At 39.1% G+C, this 14,527-nt stretch overlaps 1 protein-coding gene across 1 annotated transcript in view; it reads left to right on the forward strand.

Annotated features, from left to right (window-relative positions):
* Window positions 1-14,527, forward strand: part of COL4A1 (collagen type IV alpha 1 chain) — a 222,134-nt gene that overhangs the window by 110,760 nt on the left and 96,847 nt on the right. The window contains exons 9-16 of the mRNA XM_089693592.1: window positions 1,826-1,897; window positions 4,189-4,251; window positions 8,123-8,158; window positions 8,238-8,279; window positions 8,699-8,770; window positions 9,876-9,920; window positions 10,076-10,135; window positions 12,437-12,481. Of these exons, the coding sequence (XP_089549718.1) occupies window positions 1,826-1,897; window positions 4,189-4,251; window positions 8,123-8,158; window positions 8,238-8,279; window positions 8,699-8,770; window positions 9,876-9,920; window positions 10,076-10,135; window positions 12,437-12,481 (435 nt within the window). The remainder of the gene's footprint in view (window positions 1-1,825; window positions 1,898-4,188; window positions 4,252-8,122; window positions 8,159-8,237; window positions 8,280-8,698; window positions 8,771-9,875; window positions 9,921-10,075; window positions 10,136-12,436; window positions 12,482-14,527) is intronic.

Genomic DNA, 14,527 nt, shown 5'->3' on the forward strand with positions numbered 1-14,527 from the left:
AGGCAGACGAGATGACCGTATACAAAAGGTCCAGTCTTCTGTTGCCTGGTGCCAGTGATCAGAACACCCTTAGGCAGTGGGAAAGGGACCTATGAATATTTCAGGAGGAGTTTAACTACTACACAGGACCACAGAACTACAATAGTAGTTATACCTTTGAAGACCAGCCATGTAAAATATTATATGTGGACAGTAGAGCCCACAAAGCCTTTTCAGCTTTGTAAAGCAACTAAAATTTGTATGGGGCTGATGGAGCTTAGTATTTATAACATTTGAAAGTGTTAAAGTGCACCCAAAGCCCATAATTTAGAACAGTTCCCCCTTGCTGCTCCCATAATATAGATAATTCAAACTAACATTGAATCTGCTTATAATATGACTATCCTGGTACCTCTGATGGTGCTAATGAAAATTAAGTTTCCATTTTCATTACATATCTTATTTTAGATCCATTGATATCATCACTGGGTTTATGTTCTTCTCTATGCTATGCAAAAAGTTCATGGCTGGTGGGAGGAGTCAGCAGGGCCCCGTATAAAACTTGCTGAAAACATCACAACACCTTGCCTCAGTACTTCTCTCAAGGGTGCTCAACTCTGATGCAAGTAGTAGACCTACTCTTGGGAGGAACTATGCAAATATCAAAATATCTATCAGTATGGATGAATGGGCATTCCTAGGCAGACTACATTTACATGCAGACCAGCCTAAATGACTTCCTACATGAAAAGAAAAAAGAAATCCAGTGATTGAAGGGGGCAAGCTAGGACCGTTAAGCTGGGGAGAAAAGAGCTAGATGACTTTCTCCAGCCCAGAAATGAGGGGTGTTCTATATGACTTGCTGCAGGTTCTTATGCACACTGTGAGAAGTTCTCAGTGTGCAGTGGAATCATGATGAAAGTTTGAGAGAATACTGTATAACTGTGCAAGACTGAAGGCAAGGGTGATGTTCAGCTTTAAATATTTTAAGGTTGCCACAGACATTCATTTAATGTTAACAGCAATAGGGAGCAACAGACCTAAAGACAATTGTTGCTTTAGGACATCTTAAATCCCAGCAAAACCTAGGCTACTGGGATGTGATGTGTGATGTCAGTAGTTACTCTCCTTATTAATTACAGAGCCACAGGACAGACTTATATTTGGCCATAAACTGACAAGACTTCAGTAGTAGGGTTGGTGCAAGTAAAAGATCATTCTCAACACATTTAAATACAACTGCTTCATATACAATTTACTCTGCATTCTGAAACTGAAATGACCCTTACATATGAGAATACAGAGAATAGGATTAGCAATATATTATATTAGATGAAACAACCTGACACAATATTTAAGATTTAATCAAAGTTTTGAAAAAGATAGGAAGTCAAACTCTGTCTGTCCTGCCCTTTATTTCACTATATGACCAGATTATGGGGCAGCACAGTGGCTAAATGGTTAGCACTTCCGCCTGGCAGTACTAGGGTCGCTGGTTCGAATCCCAACCACGGCACCATCTGCCTGGAGTTTGCATGTTCTCCATGTGCCTGTGTGGGTTTCCTCCAGGTACTCCGGCTTCCTCCCACACCCCAAAGACATGCTGGTAGGTGAATTGGATCCTATCTAAATTGGCCCTAGTATGTGTATGTATGAATGTGAGTTAGGGACCTTAGATTGTATACCCCTTGAGGGTTAGGGACTGATGTGAATGTACAATATATATATGTAAAGCATTGTGCAAATTGATGGTGCTATATAAGTACCTGAAATAAATAATTAAAGACAATCCACCTAAAATCTTTTTAACACACTTTACATGATCTTCTGTTTTTTATTTTTTTAGGGAGAACCAGGAGACCTCATTGGTTTTATGGCAAAAGGTGAAAAAGGATTTCCCGGAAGTCCTGGTTTACCTGTAAGTATTTTCAGTATTTGTGTGATTATTTGATGCATTTCTGTGATCCATTGAAGGGTATGCAAAGTTTTTAAAACATTTTTTGTTGTATATGTTAAACTTATCAACGTAATGTAAATAATCTTATCAAATATATAATGTTAGCTTATCTACTTTGCTTCTGGTGCAGGCATGTTAAAATGTTTAATTTTCCAGGATAAATGCCCCCCCCCCCCCCCATGTAGTCTTCAGCTGGTTTAACCAGTTAAATCATGTGTTCTGTAGATAAACTATCTTCAGCATGGTGCCTTGTGCTGCAGGAACACTCATCTGCATTCCATCATGGAACTAGGAGCTCACAGCCGTGCCGGTTCCTTGTCCCAAGACATGCAGTAGACATGCAGTAGTTTGGTGAAAGCACTGTCACAGACAGTGCTTTCACCACACTACTGATTGAGAAACAACTTGGGTTGTTTTCAGTGCATGTCATCAATATAACAACCAATAAAAATGATTACATGGGTTTGTTTACAAACCAACCTGCCAGGGGCAGGCTTCAGACAATTGGAAAAAAAAAACTACATTACTTAAAAAAAGGGTAATAAGCTATTAGATTTAAAAAAAAATATATAAAAAATATTTCCATTTGACAACATAAACAGTTGCCTTATAGTGGCTCCTTGAAGATTTAGAAGGGTAGCCCAATCTAATTAAACAGGGTTCCACATCCCACGACTAAGTGAATAAAAGAAAAAGCAAAAATGAAAGGGACTTTAACGGCAACCAGAAAATATTAATAAAAGCTTAAAAATAGAAAAGTTTGTCATTGGAAATTCCATTATTTGGCTAAAAAAAATCAGCAGGATGTATCTGTTTATGTATGTTATTTTTATTATTATTATACAGGATTTATATAGCGCCAACAGTTTGCTCAGCGCTTTACAATATAACGTGAGACAATACAGCAACAATACAGTTCAATACAGGAGGGATAGGAGGGCCCTGCTCCTTGGAGCTTACAATCTAATACAAAAAATAATTGTTCTGCTCTGCCCCTGCGTGGGCATATCTTGAGCTTGTTGTGTTCTTAAACAAAACTTTCTTAATAAAAATAGTGAAATAGAAAAATAGAAAAATTTATTACAAATTGTTCTAAAACACCATAAATATAAAGTACATCATACAAAATTGGTCCATAAAAAAGCATAGAACCGCAATGAGACATATGAGCTTAATAGTGCTTAAGACAACCCCGATGTGTTTCAATCCTTTATGCAAATCTTCAAAATAAGTAAATATAACAATAGAAAGCAAGTAGGAGAAAAAGGCAACTATACTATAGTAAAGTATTTATGAGGAATCAAATAAATTCCTCTGGGCCTCTTTGTAAAGAAATATAAGCTTCCAAATCCTCTTAAATAGGATAACCAATTATGATCATACACAGGCCTTTGAACCAGAAAGGAACAGGGCAGTAGGAAATTCTCAAGATATACATAAATAAAAGTGAAGATAATGTATATCCCTACCTAAAAAAATACAAAAATAGTACACACATAATACAGAATATACTACATTGTAATAAAAGTAGACTATAGAGACCCCAGGTCTGTAGATAAATAAATAAGCAAAAAAGACTCTCACCATCCAGCAAAACAAGTGAAAAAATAGTAGTCCCTCAGCCAGCATATCCGAAAAGCCAACAGGGACTGCACATTTAGCTATCCATTATATAGTCTTCACTGAGGACAGGAAGCCAATCAAGACAAAAACGTGTGACCATAAAGAAAAATGGCACAAGACACCATAGACACATGTAATTGTCTGCTGAGGAGAACCAGGAGGAACATATTCTCCATTACTGGTGTCCTCTGCCCGACTTCTGGCAGGCGAGGACATCACTTCTGGTGTCAAGACACGCTGTGATAACGTCACATCCGCTCAAGTCGGAGTGGGCACTGGCACAAGGGATCTTCTCAAAGGGGTTGCCTAGCAACCTCATGCCAGAGATCCTTGAAGATTTATTTCCTTTAAATCAGTCCACTGTTCTATTTTAGTTTAACATATCAGCTCTATTGGCTAACCTCTACATTTAATAAAATAAAAAAGAAAGAAAGACATTTGTAAAAATGGGAGTCACTTCAAAGATGACTTTAGCTTTAGCATGATAACTCACAGTATGTGTTCTCTGAAAATATACTGAGCTTCCCTTTTAATTATTTTGACCTATTAAAATTGTGTATCTTTTTCCAAGCATTTCCAGGGATAGTCCTCTTTCTCTGGGGTATAATTGTCTGGTCCTATTTATACAGGGTACACCTGGACTCCCCGGATTAGAAGGCCCCATAGGACCGCGAGGACTACCAGGGCGTCAAGTAAGTTTTTCCCTTTTTTTTTCTTTAGAAAGTATTTCCCAATGTGGATAAATGTCAATGATTCTACAGTGTATTCTGCACACTAATTATTTATGTACATGTACTGTACATGTATTGTTGTCTGCATAGTCAGTGGAGAAATCTTGCTGTCTCTCCCATTTAACAGTAAGCAGCTGGGCTCTGCTGTAAGGGTTGGAATGCTCTTCTTGTGCAGAAGGACTCTGTGTAGAGCAGGGGTGTCAAACACCATTTCATCGCAGGCCGTATCTGCATTATGGTTGCCATCAATGGGTTGGTTGTATCTGTAAGACTAGATGTCCAGAGCACCCCGCCCCCCATTACATCAGATATAAAGAATCCCACACCCTCCCTAACATCACCACGCACCACCTTTGGGGGCAGAGCTGGAAAGCAGAAACTGCAGGGTCTGGAGGAGGACCAGAGGAGGAGTGACGTCAGTTACCAGAGTCTGCTGAATGCTGAGACCAGGGGAGCCAGAGATGAGAGGGTGGTGCAGCTGCACTGAGAGGTGCAGGATTTTGCAGAGGAGTTCTATTCTCCTCTCTGCTGCTGTCTGCTGAGACAAGGTGGGGGGGAGACAAGGGGGTACATGCAGGTGAGGTGCAAGGGCCACATGAAATGGCCTGGAGGGCCGGATTTGGCCCACGGGCCTTGTGTTTGACACCTGTGGTGTAGAGAGTTTTCTCCATATACATTACTATAGAGGATCTACTAGGGGCCAGTGACTGCATAATGCTCCCAGCTGTGTTGACGGATTGGGTTATATTTACTAAAGGTAAATATACTGTGCACTGCAAGTGCATTTGCTTTATATCCGAGAGGAAGCTCTAAAATGTGGCAAAGCTCTGCTGATTTTTTACAGCCAATCATGTGCAAGCAAGAATGATGTTTTTTTGTTTTCCTTGCATGTTCCCCTTGGATCTAGAGCAACTGCACTTTCAGTGCATTTTCACTGCAAAGCCTATTTGCCTTTAGTAAATCAATCTCATAGTGACAAGTACCTGATCACTCTCTCTCTTTACATAACCAAGTACTATAATAAATATTAAGAACACATTTATACTGTTTTTGTTTTAAATAATCTATCATGGAAGTAAAGAAAGATAATAATACAGCAAGAAATCCAGTATTATTGTAGAAGACAAAACAGATGTTTTGATATTGCAGTAAGTGGCTTTCTAAAAGTGACTGATCAGTTTTGAGTATAAACATATATGTAAACAATATAATATACAGTATTTTCTCTATTTTAGTCTGTAAATTTTACATTTGAAAATGTTTTATCTGTTTGATAAGTGCAAAATATACATTTTGATCCTGCCAGAAATCTTGTGAGCTGATGACTTTCTGTGCTTTTTGTATCTGCTGACTGTTATCAGTTTAATATGTGTCCATGGGGGCCTGAGGTTGTGTGCTGAGAGTATGCTCACTGTGCATTGCCAGCACACTGAAAGAGCTGTCAGCAACAGCTCTTGATTACAACTTCTGATCGGGAGCCAGTAGGATGAGCTCTTGATCATGTAATTGCTTTGAGAGCTAATCACTGCGGTCAAAGGATAGAGAAGCCGCACTGACTCTCGGGCGATAAATCGCACCTAAAGGGTCACGGAGAGGTGACATGAAGGGGTTAATTAAACTTTGCTGGCATTTATTATTATTAATATTATACAGGATTTACATAGGACCAACAGTTTGCAGAGCGCTTTACAACATAAGGGCAGACAGTATATGTACAATACACCTAAATACAGTAGGAATCAGAGGACCCTGCTCATTAGAGCTTACAATCTGGAGAACATCTGCTTGTGGAAACTGGGTTTGCACCATTCCTGTCTATAAACTACTGTGCCACCAGAAGGTGCTTTGACTGAGCTGAATATTCCTGACATAACCTTTCAACATTTAGCAATGGTTCTTCTGAATAATTAAAATGTATTAAAGTGGTTGTAAAGTCACATCTAATAAATCCTATTAACCTTTCTATTTTTGGTCCATATTAAGTGCAGTGTGTGTTTCTTTAAAATTACATGTCTAAGTATGTTTTTTGCACAGTGCTGCTCTCCTTCCCAATCTATACAAGTACAGTGTCAGGGGCTGAAATTCTCTTTAACAAAGAGGGGGGGAGGAGCAGCTACAAGAGAATAGGAACTCAGTGAAGGCAGGAGGTGGGGAGGGGCGGGGCGGGGCGGGGCGGGGAGGAGATTAGCTTTACACTGCAGACTACAGAAATGATAGGAAGGGAGGGGGAGATGCAGCCACACTGAAGATACACAGGATGACAGAGGGACATGAAGAGACCACACTATCATGGATCAGCAGCCATGATTAGAGTGGTCAGTTTACAGGGGGGAACATAGGAACAGGCAGGATCAACCAAGTATTGTACAACATGGAAAGGGACAAATGATACTGCTATATATCATGCCTTAAAGCAGTGGTTCTTAACCTTGTTGGAGGTACTGAACCCCACCAGTTTCATATGCGCATTCACCGAACCCTTCTTAATTGGAAAAATAAAATATGATTTTTAAAATTCAAAACATAGGTATATATTTATACATAGGTGCACAAAATGAACAAAACCGTTAAGAACAAAGAACAAAACCATTAAAACATGATTTTCACACAAAAACATAATAATGAATATTTACTGCACGAATCATATGAGTCGGGTGTGGGTCTTCACCTCCGCCAAACCCGCGAGACTGACTCACCGAACCCCTGGGGTTTGATCGAACCCAGGTTAAGAACCACTGCCTTAAGGGGACAAGGGTATGTTTTTGTAGGGTTACAACCACTTTAATCATTTTTATTTTATACATTTTGCATATAAACAGTGCTGATATAAAAACTTTGGTGTATGTCAAACCGTTGTTGTCCTCTGGTTAACTAAAACACTTTTATTTACATATATAAAAAAGTATAAATGTGATTCATCCTAAATGTAGCATTCTCTAGTGTACATAGTTAGCACATTTAGTTTGGCTCACAAGTAGCTAAAATGAGCATGTCTGGTCTGTGGGGTTCAAGCTCAGGTCAGGCTGGAGGGTTTTGCGGGTAAGGAGTCTGTTGCCTCCAGCTGGTTCTGGAGGTTTCCAGAAACTACTAGAGGATAGTGGGCAGGAGTACAGGGGCAGGGATCTGACTATTTATGGGAGCTTGACCAATCCCCAGGCAAGAGGCCTGGCAGGGTGGTAAGATGTGCTCATAAATATTGAGAGCCTGGCCAGTGTTGGTTGGAGTATACAGTGTTGAGTCGAGGATTGTGAGGCAGGAAAGGGCACCCTGGGGCTGGGGACTCTGCCTCCAGGCATGACCTGAGTAAGGAAGGAAGGGAGCAGTTTGCCCAGAGGGATTTTCACCACCGTTCAGTCTCATCAAGGAGACACCCTGTATTGCAAGGGAGGACCTATACAGCAGGAGGCGTGAACAACAGTCCTTGCCGAGCACAGGATTTCAAGGAACAGTGTGAGTACCTCTACTTTCCTCCTCCCGATCCAACAAAGGGAGAAAGCAGAGGATGCAATATTTAGCTAGCCTTATAAAGGGACAGTGCCACAATTTACCATAACCCCTCCCTTGCTCTGGGATTAGCTCATAGAAGCAAGGTGCTCTGACATTTCCTACTAAGGGGGACATAGAGCTCCTGCATACAGTTGGGACTTTGTTATTTCTACTAAGGGGACATAGACCTTTAAAAGTAGATGGGATACTCGCTGACATCATTCTGGAGGAAGAGGGAGCTGGAAAAATGTGTGTTCCCTGGCTGTGCAGACAAAGAGGGGACCCAAAATTCAGTGGCTCCATAGTGGGTAGCGCTACATAAATAAACTCTTTATTTTTATTTTAGGGGTTGCCAGGGCCACCAGGTGAACCAGGACCAAAGGTAAGGGTATATTATGTTTGCCTTTTTTTAATGTTAAATATTTTCTCTTTCTAAACACTTATATTTGACCTTCCTTTAGGGCAGTATGGGTGTGAGTTTTCAAGGGGTGCAGGGTGAAAAAGTGAGTATGCTGCATGAACTGGTCATAGAAATAGACAGATTACTAATTCTTGGCCTGGGGGAAATCTGAACTGAATGGCCTACTGTAACCAGTTAGATGAAACTTTTCATAGGCAACATGCTTGTTTTTGAACATTGGGTAAACATGCAAAGATAGGAGAGAGATAGCTATGATGGTCACATCTTATAAAACCCATTCATTTCTGTGCTGAAAACCTGCAGTGGAATCTGTGAAACTGTTTATATATTAGCAATATAAGCTGTATAGTTATTCTACTTATAGTGACCCTTATAGTGACCAACACTTCTAGAATATCAGTACTAGTTTGGCCAAATTTTATTGTGTTGTGTTTTGCCTTTGTTACTATGATGTTTTAGTGATTTCTCTGACAGTTTGTGTTTCCATGCAATACTCTTTAGGGAGAGCCTGGTCCTCAGGGCCCTCCTGGTCCCCAAGGTCATCAAAGTCCATCAGAAGTGTATAAAATAAAGGTACATTTTTTAATATATTAGTTTATACAGTGCTTTGTATCCATTGGCTGTTTGATCCTGTACTATTTAGTAGTATCTGAAGAAACACAATGTATTTTTACCAAGAGGTTTGGATTATGATGGTCAAATAATTGAGGCTTCATTCAACATTGGGTTTCTAACAGCTTATCTAGATGTTTATTGAGTCTGTCAGTGATGCTAATATGTTGTAGGGTTCTCTTTGAAAATTTTGTGAAATATAGTGACCTGACCAGGACTTTAACCAAGGATCCTAGTGCTGCAAAACAGAAGTGCTCACCCCAAGACGCTGTGCTTCCTCACCATGTCTGAATATCATAATCAGTGTAAGGCTCACCATAGCCAATCTGACCATAGAGTCAACTTTAAATCTACCAAACCTATGTAATATGAGGACCTACCTAAACTAGCCAATCAATCTGTATACAATCAGGCAAGCCCTTGCCCTACATTCTAATTGGAAGATCCAACAAAGATTGTACTGTCACATGTGTGGTGAGCCTAACTGAGAAGCAGGGGCGGACTGACCATTTGAAAACTCAGGCACTGCCCAAGGGCCCGGGGTCAGTAGGGGGCCCTATGAGGTGCCCCTGGTACCTTTTATACATAGGCTTTTTTGAGTTTGGGCAAGGACACAGGGGCCCCATGATCCCCTATTGCCCGGGAGCCCCATGAGTTGTCAGTTCGCCCCTACTGAGAAGTTACCTTTCAGACAAGAGGCTGAATTCACCAATCTGCAGTGATCATTGTTTGTTATAAAGATCAATATTTTCAGCAATGAGGCCAAAGTTATGTTTTATAGCTAGGGTAAATTGAGCCTATGGTGTTTTTGTATACTGTATTTACTGCATAAAAATTGTTGGTGTTGCTGTCAAAAACAATGATTTAATTAAATGGTAAGTTAGTGCTTTAATTGACTATCTTTAAAGAATGCATTGCAAATGGGAAGTAGGAGGTGAGGGACAACAGATTTACTACCTACTGTTCTAGTTACAGTTGCCTAACGCTTCATACTATAAAGGAAGCAGCACTGACTACAATGATAACTTCCAATGTTTAATTTATTCAATCTATCTTTTATATTTAGGGAGAAAAGGGTGCACCAGGTAACAAAGGTGACCGAGGATTTACGGTGAGTTAACAATGTTCTGTGTTTAGTATAAAATAAATCTAGCTTTTTCTATTTTATCCCTGTAAACTTTATATTTTTTACATTCTCTTTTGTGTAGTTTTTTTGTGACATCTACATTATGTTGATTAAAGTGCTTTTATTTTTTTCTGGTTTAGGGGACTCCTGGAGTGAGCATTAAAGGAGAAAAAGGAGAGCCTGGAAAGCCAGGACCGAGGGTAAGTATCATAGTTTCTACCTGTATAAATATCACACTGCAATGTATTAAAAGTTTATGGTTGAGGATTTTTAACATACAGAATTAAAACATTAACTTAGCAGTAGTAGTCTAAATAAAATCACTGTGTGGCAATGAAAAAGCATCCCTAGTAAAGGTAATGCAGCACAAAGTAAAACCACCATGTGACATAATTGTGATTCAAGTAGTATCAAACATGCGTTCATGTAAGTATATAATAATAAAAGAATAAAGTTAATTATAAAAACTAGACTTATACAATAAATCTTATTGCTGTAAAGATACGTTGTTGAATTATAAATATTATACACAAATATAAAAAAAATTATATATTGATCTTCCATTACAAAGATGTGAAGGTTAACATGCCAAAAATAAAGTTATCCATCAGATAGTGTACTGAAGAAGAACACCAGGTTTATGCTGTCTTGGTGACCATTTAATCAAGGTAAAATACATGGGATGCTGTGTGGATTTTGTGTGGATAGTAAAAAAATGCAAGAAGTTGCGGAGTGCAGTAGTGACTTCCCGTTTGACTTCTATCTTAGCACTCCTTACATGCTCACTTATTTCTGTTGTACTTTAAAGAGAGAACAATAAATATGACAATACATTAGGTCATTGAAAAAAGCTATAATATAACAATCCATTGGCAATAAACAAAAACATTGGGATTATTGTTCAATATATATAATAATGAATTAAAAATTAAATTATAAATGGTCCATTATGCAGTACATATTATATTCCAAAGGTACACAGCAATGTGTGAAAAAATACAGATCTTTATGAAGCCTGTGGCTCCTAGAAGTACAAAAGTATATTACAAGTTGTGTTAATCAAAGTTTATTATCAGATTAGTAGTTCATTACTGTCATATGCTCCTAATGGTATGACATCTAGATTATCCAGAGATCCAGACTGTACCATAAAAATGTCTTTCTTTAGGATATTGCTGCATGTAATTTTTTTAGTTTGCTTCATCTGTTGCTTAACAGACCCCACTGGTTCCATTTCAGATTGAAATGGCTAATTTCCATGTGTAGAAATAATTTAGGAGATAGGCAAAGCCATCAGTAAAAATGTGTTGATTTAGCATCTCCAGATTGAGATATTTAGTAGAAAATAGTGATAAAGAAATCCACTGGTCTTTTAGAAAACCATAGGCAATGAGCAGGCAGTGTTTATAGTTTAGTCTTAGGTGTTATATTTGTCTGCAATGTCCAACTACCCATGCCTTTTTTAATAATAGCATGAAAACTAACTTTGAAAAAAAGCAGAAACAAGTAGCAAGATTTAGCTTTTTTAGACTTTAGAAGGGTTTGGCACTATAATCAAGCTTTTGTGAACTAACCACTGGGTCTGCTGAACCTTCTGCGAAGTGAACTTTGCCCAGTTTGCTCATCCCTAAGGCTATTGACAGAAACATAATGTATGTCATTTTTTATTTTGCCTATAGCTTCAATTTAAAGAGGAGCTCCTGGCTCTCCCCAAAAATTAAAAATCAGCAACTGCAAATACTGTAGCTGCTGACTTTTAATATAAGGACACTTACATGTCCAGGGATCCAGGAATGTCCTCACCCGAGCCGATTCTTCAATCCCATGCCTGTGTCTTCAGTAAGGGAAACCAGAAGTGAAGTCTTGTAGCTTCACAGCTGGGTTCTTACTGTGCATGCGCAAAGCGCTGCACTTATGAACGATCCCGCAGTCCTCTGGGATCTGTGAAGTGTTCCTGAAGGCTGCGGGGGAAAGGGGGGGTGAACTTTCAGCTCAGATCTGATCAGAAGTGATATCCGCTCCCCCCTTCCCCCAAAAAAGTGACAAATGTGGCAGTGTGGAGGGGGGGGAGGCAAACAAGTGGAACCTCCTCTTTTGGGTGACGTACCGCTTTAAGGATGTCGCCAAATATGGAAATGCCACCTCTATAATTATTTGTATTAGTATGCTATAACAAAATATTGATAAGCCATCTGTAAGTTGCTCCATAGCCAAAAAAAAATCATTACCTATTAGTAATGCCAAAGAGGAATCAAATTGGTGTCAATACATCATAACATAACCATAAATTATTCATTTTCATAGCTTTTTCACATTAGTCATTTTCCCTAAGGAAATATAGTCTACTAGTGTAATTTTAGATTTGTTTAAAACTGGGAAGAATGTACAAACTGAAGTTAACAGAAGACTCCACATACAAAGAAAACAAATGCTAACCAATGAACTGCTCTACATACAGGAACTAACAATTCAATCATTGCTTTATTTTATTTGTTTTTTAGGGAAAACCTGGAAAGGATGCTGATCCAGGAGAAAAGGGATCTACTGTAAGTTTACTTTAAATATTTGTACCTTTTCTGTTTAAAGTAATGTACACTATCTCAGGTGTACAATATGTCATTGATGATATGAGCAGTCCAATTTGCATCAGACAGGTTTGAAAACAGGTGGTTTGCTCAGATATACACCGTGTTCAATCAAACTTTTAACAACATTTTAACTTTTTAAACATTTTAACAGGTCATGTTACATTGTAACATAGGACCCCTTATTTGATAGCAGCTTCACAAGTCTTGCATTCATTGAACTTGTGAGTTTTTGGACAGTTTCTGCTTGAATTTGTTTGCAAGATGTCAGAATAGCCTCCCAGAGCTGCTGTTTGGATGTAAACTGCCTCCCACCCTCATAGATCTTTTGCTTGAGGAAGCTCCAAAGGTTCTCAATAGGATTGAGGTCAGGGGAGGATGGAGGCCACACCATGCCTTTCTCTCCTTTTATCCCCATAACAGCCATTGATGCAGAGGTATTCTTTGCAGCATGAGATGGTGCATTGTGATGCATGAAGATGATTTTATTATGGAAAGCATAGTTCTTCCTTCTGTCCCAGGGAAGAAAGTGGTCAGTCATAAACTCCACATACTTTGCAGAGGTCATTTTTACACCTTCGGGGACCCTAAAGGGGCTGACCAGCTCTGTTCCCATGATTCCGGCCCAAAACATGACTCCACCACGTCCTTGCTGACGTCGCAGCCTTGTTGGAACAGGGTGGCCATCCACCAACCATCCACTACTATATCCATCTGGACCATCCAGGGTTGCACGGCACTCATCAGTGAATAGGACTGTTTGAAAATTAGTCTTCATGTATTGTTCTGCCCAATGCAGCCGTTTCTGCTTGTGAGCATTGGTTATTGGAATAGAAGGTTTATGCACAGTTGCAAGACTCTGGAGGACTCTACACCTTGATGTCCGTGGGACTCCAGAGGCACCAGCAGCTTCAAATATCTGTTTGCTGCTATGTAATGGTATTTTAGCAGCTGCTCTCTTGATCCAATGCATGGATCTGACAGAAATCTTCCTCAGTGTGCCTTTATCTGCACAAACCCGTTTGTGCTCTAAATCAGCCACAAATCTCTTAATAGTGCGATGATCATGCTTAAGTTTTCGTGAAATATCTAATGTTTTCATACCTCGTCCAAGGCATTGAACTATTTCTCTCTTTTCGGCAGCAGAGAGATCCTTTTTCTTCCCCATATTGCTTGAAAATGGTGCTCTGCGTAATAATGTGGAACACCCTCCTTTAGTAGTTTTTCCTTAAATTGGGCTCAACTGCCAATCTAATTATCACAGGTGTCCGAGATTGTTTTCAGTGATCAAAAGAGCCCTGAGACACAATGCCATCCATGAGTTACACTGAAAAACAAAAAATTACATCTTTGTGACACATAAAAAGAATTTGCATAATAATTTGGAACGCGGTGTAAGTATCTATGAGTATTTGATGGTTTACTCGAAAAGGTTGTACCATTTTCAGTTCCTGGTGACCTCTAGTCTAGAAGGTTCCCTAGAGGTGTCTTTCTTGCCTTCCTGCACCAGTCAGACAGATCTGTGTTATCAGACACAATCCTTACATAAAAATACTGGAGAAGCTTGGAACTCAGCTTTTTGCAATGATGATGGACACCTGCTTTCAGCTGTCTTTAGTACCATTTACTTTAGTGTAAAACTACAGGATACATTTTTAGACTATACACTCATTGCCAATGGTAACTACTAATTGCTAGTAATTCTCAACTTGATATCAAAAAGGAGTGTCACAGTTAACAAATGAAATTGGATTTTTTTCTTGTTGAAATAAAATTGTCAGATGTACTGTGTTTTTCCAAAAGTCTTATGCTGATTAAACCACATTAACAATCTGTCAGTTTTGATTGCTTCAGGAGCTTTACTGTTCAAGGTATTTAGGCAGTCCAGTGTTCATTTCTAACACTCAATTTCCCATGCACCTTATGAAATAAAATAAAAAGTCACAGGTTATTGATGATCCTCTGTATTAGGACAATATCACACTGGCAATTCTTCAGCAGAAATGT

This window comes from Staurois parvus, unplaced genomic scaffold, assembly GCF_062004578.1.
Source record: "Staurois parvus isolate SC_StPar_1 unplaced genomic scaffold, SC_StPar_1.0 ptg000634l, whole genome shotgun sequence".
NCBI lineage: Eukaryota > Metazoa > Chordata > Amphibia > Anura > Ranidae > Staurois > Staurois parvus.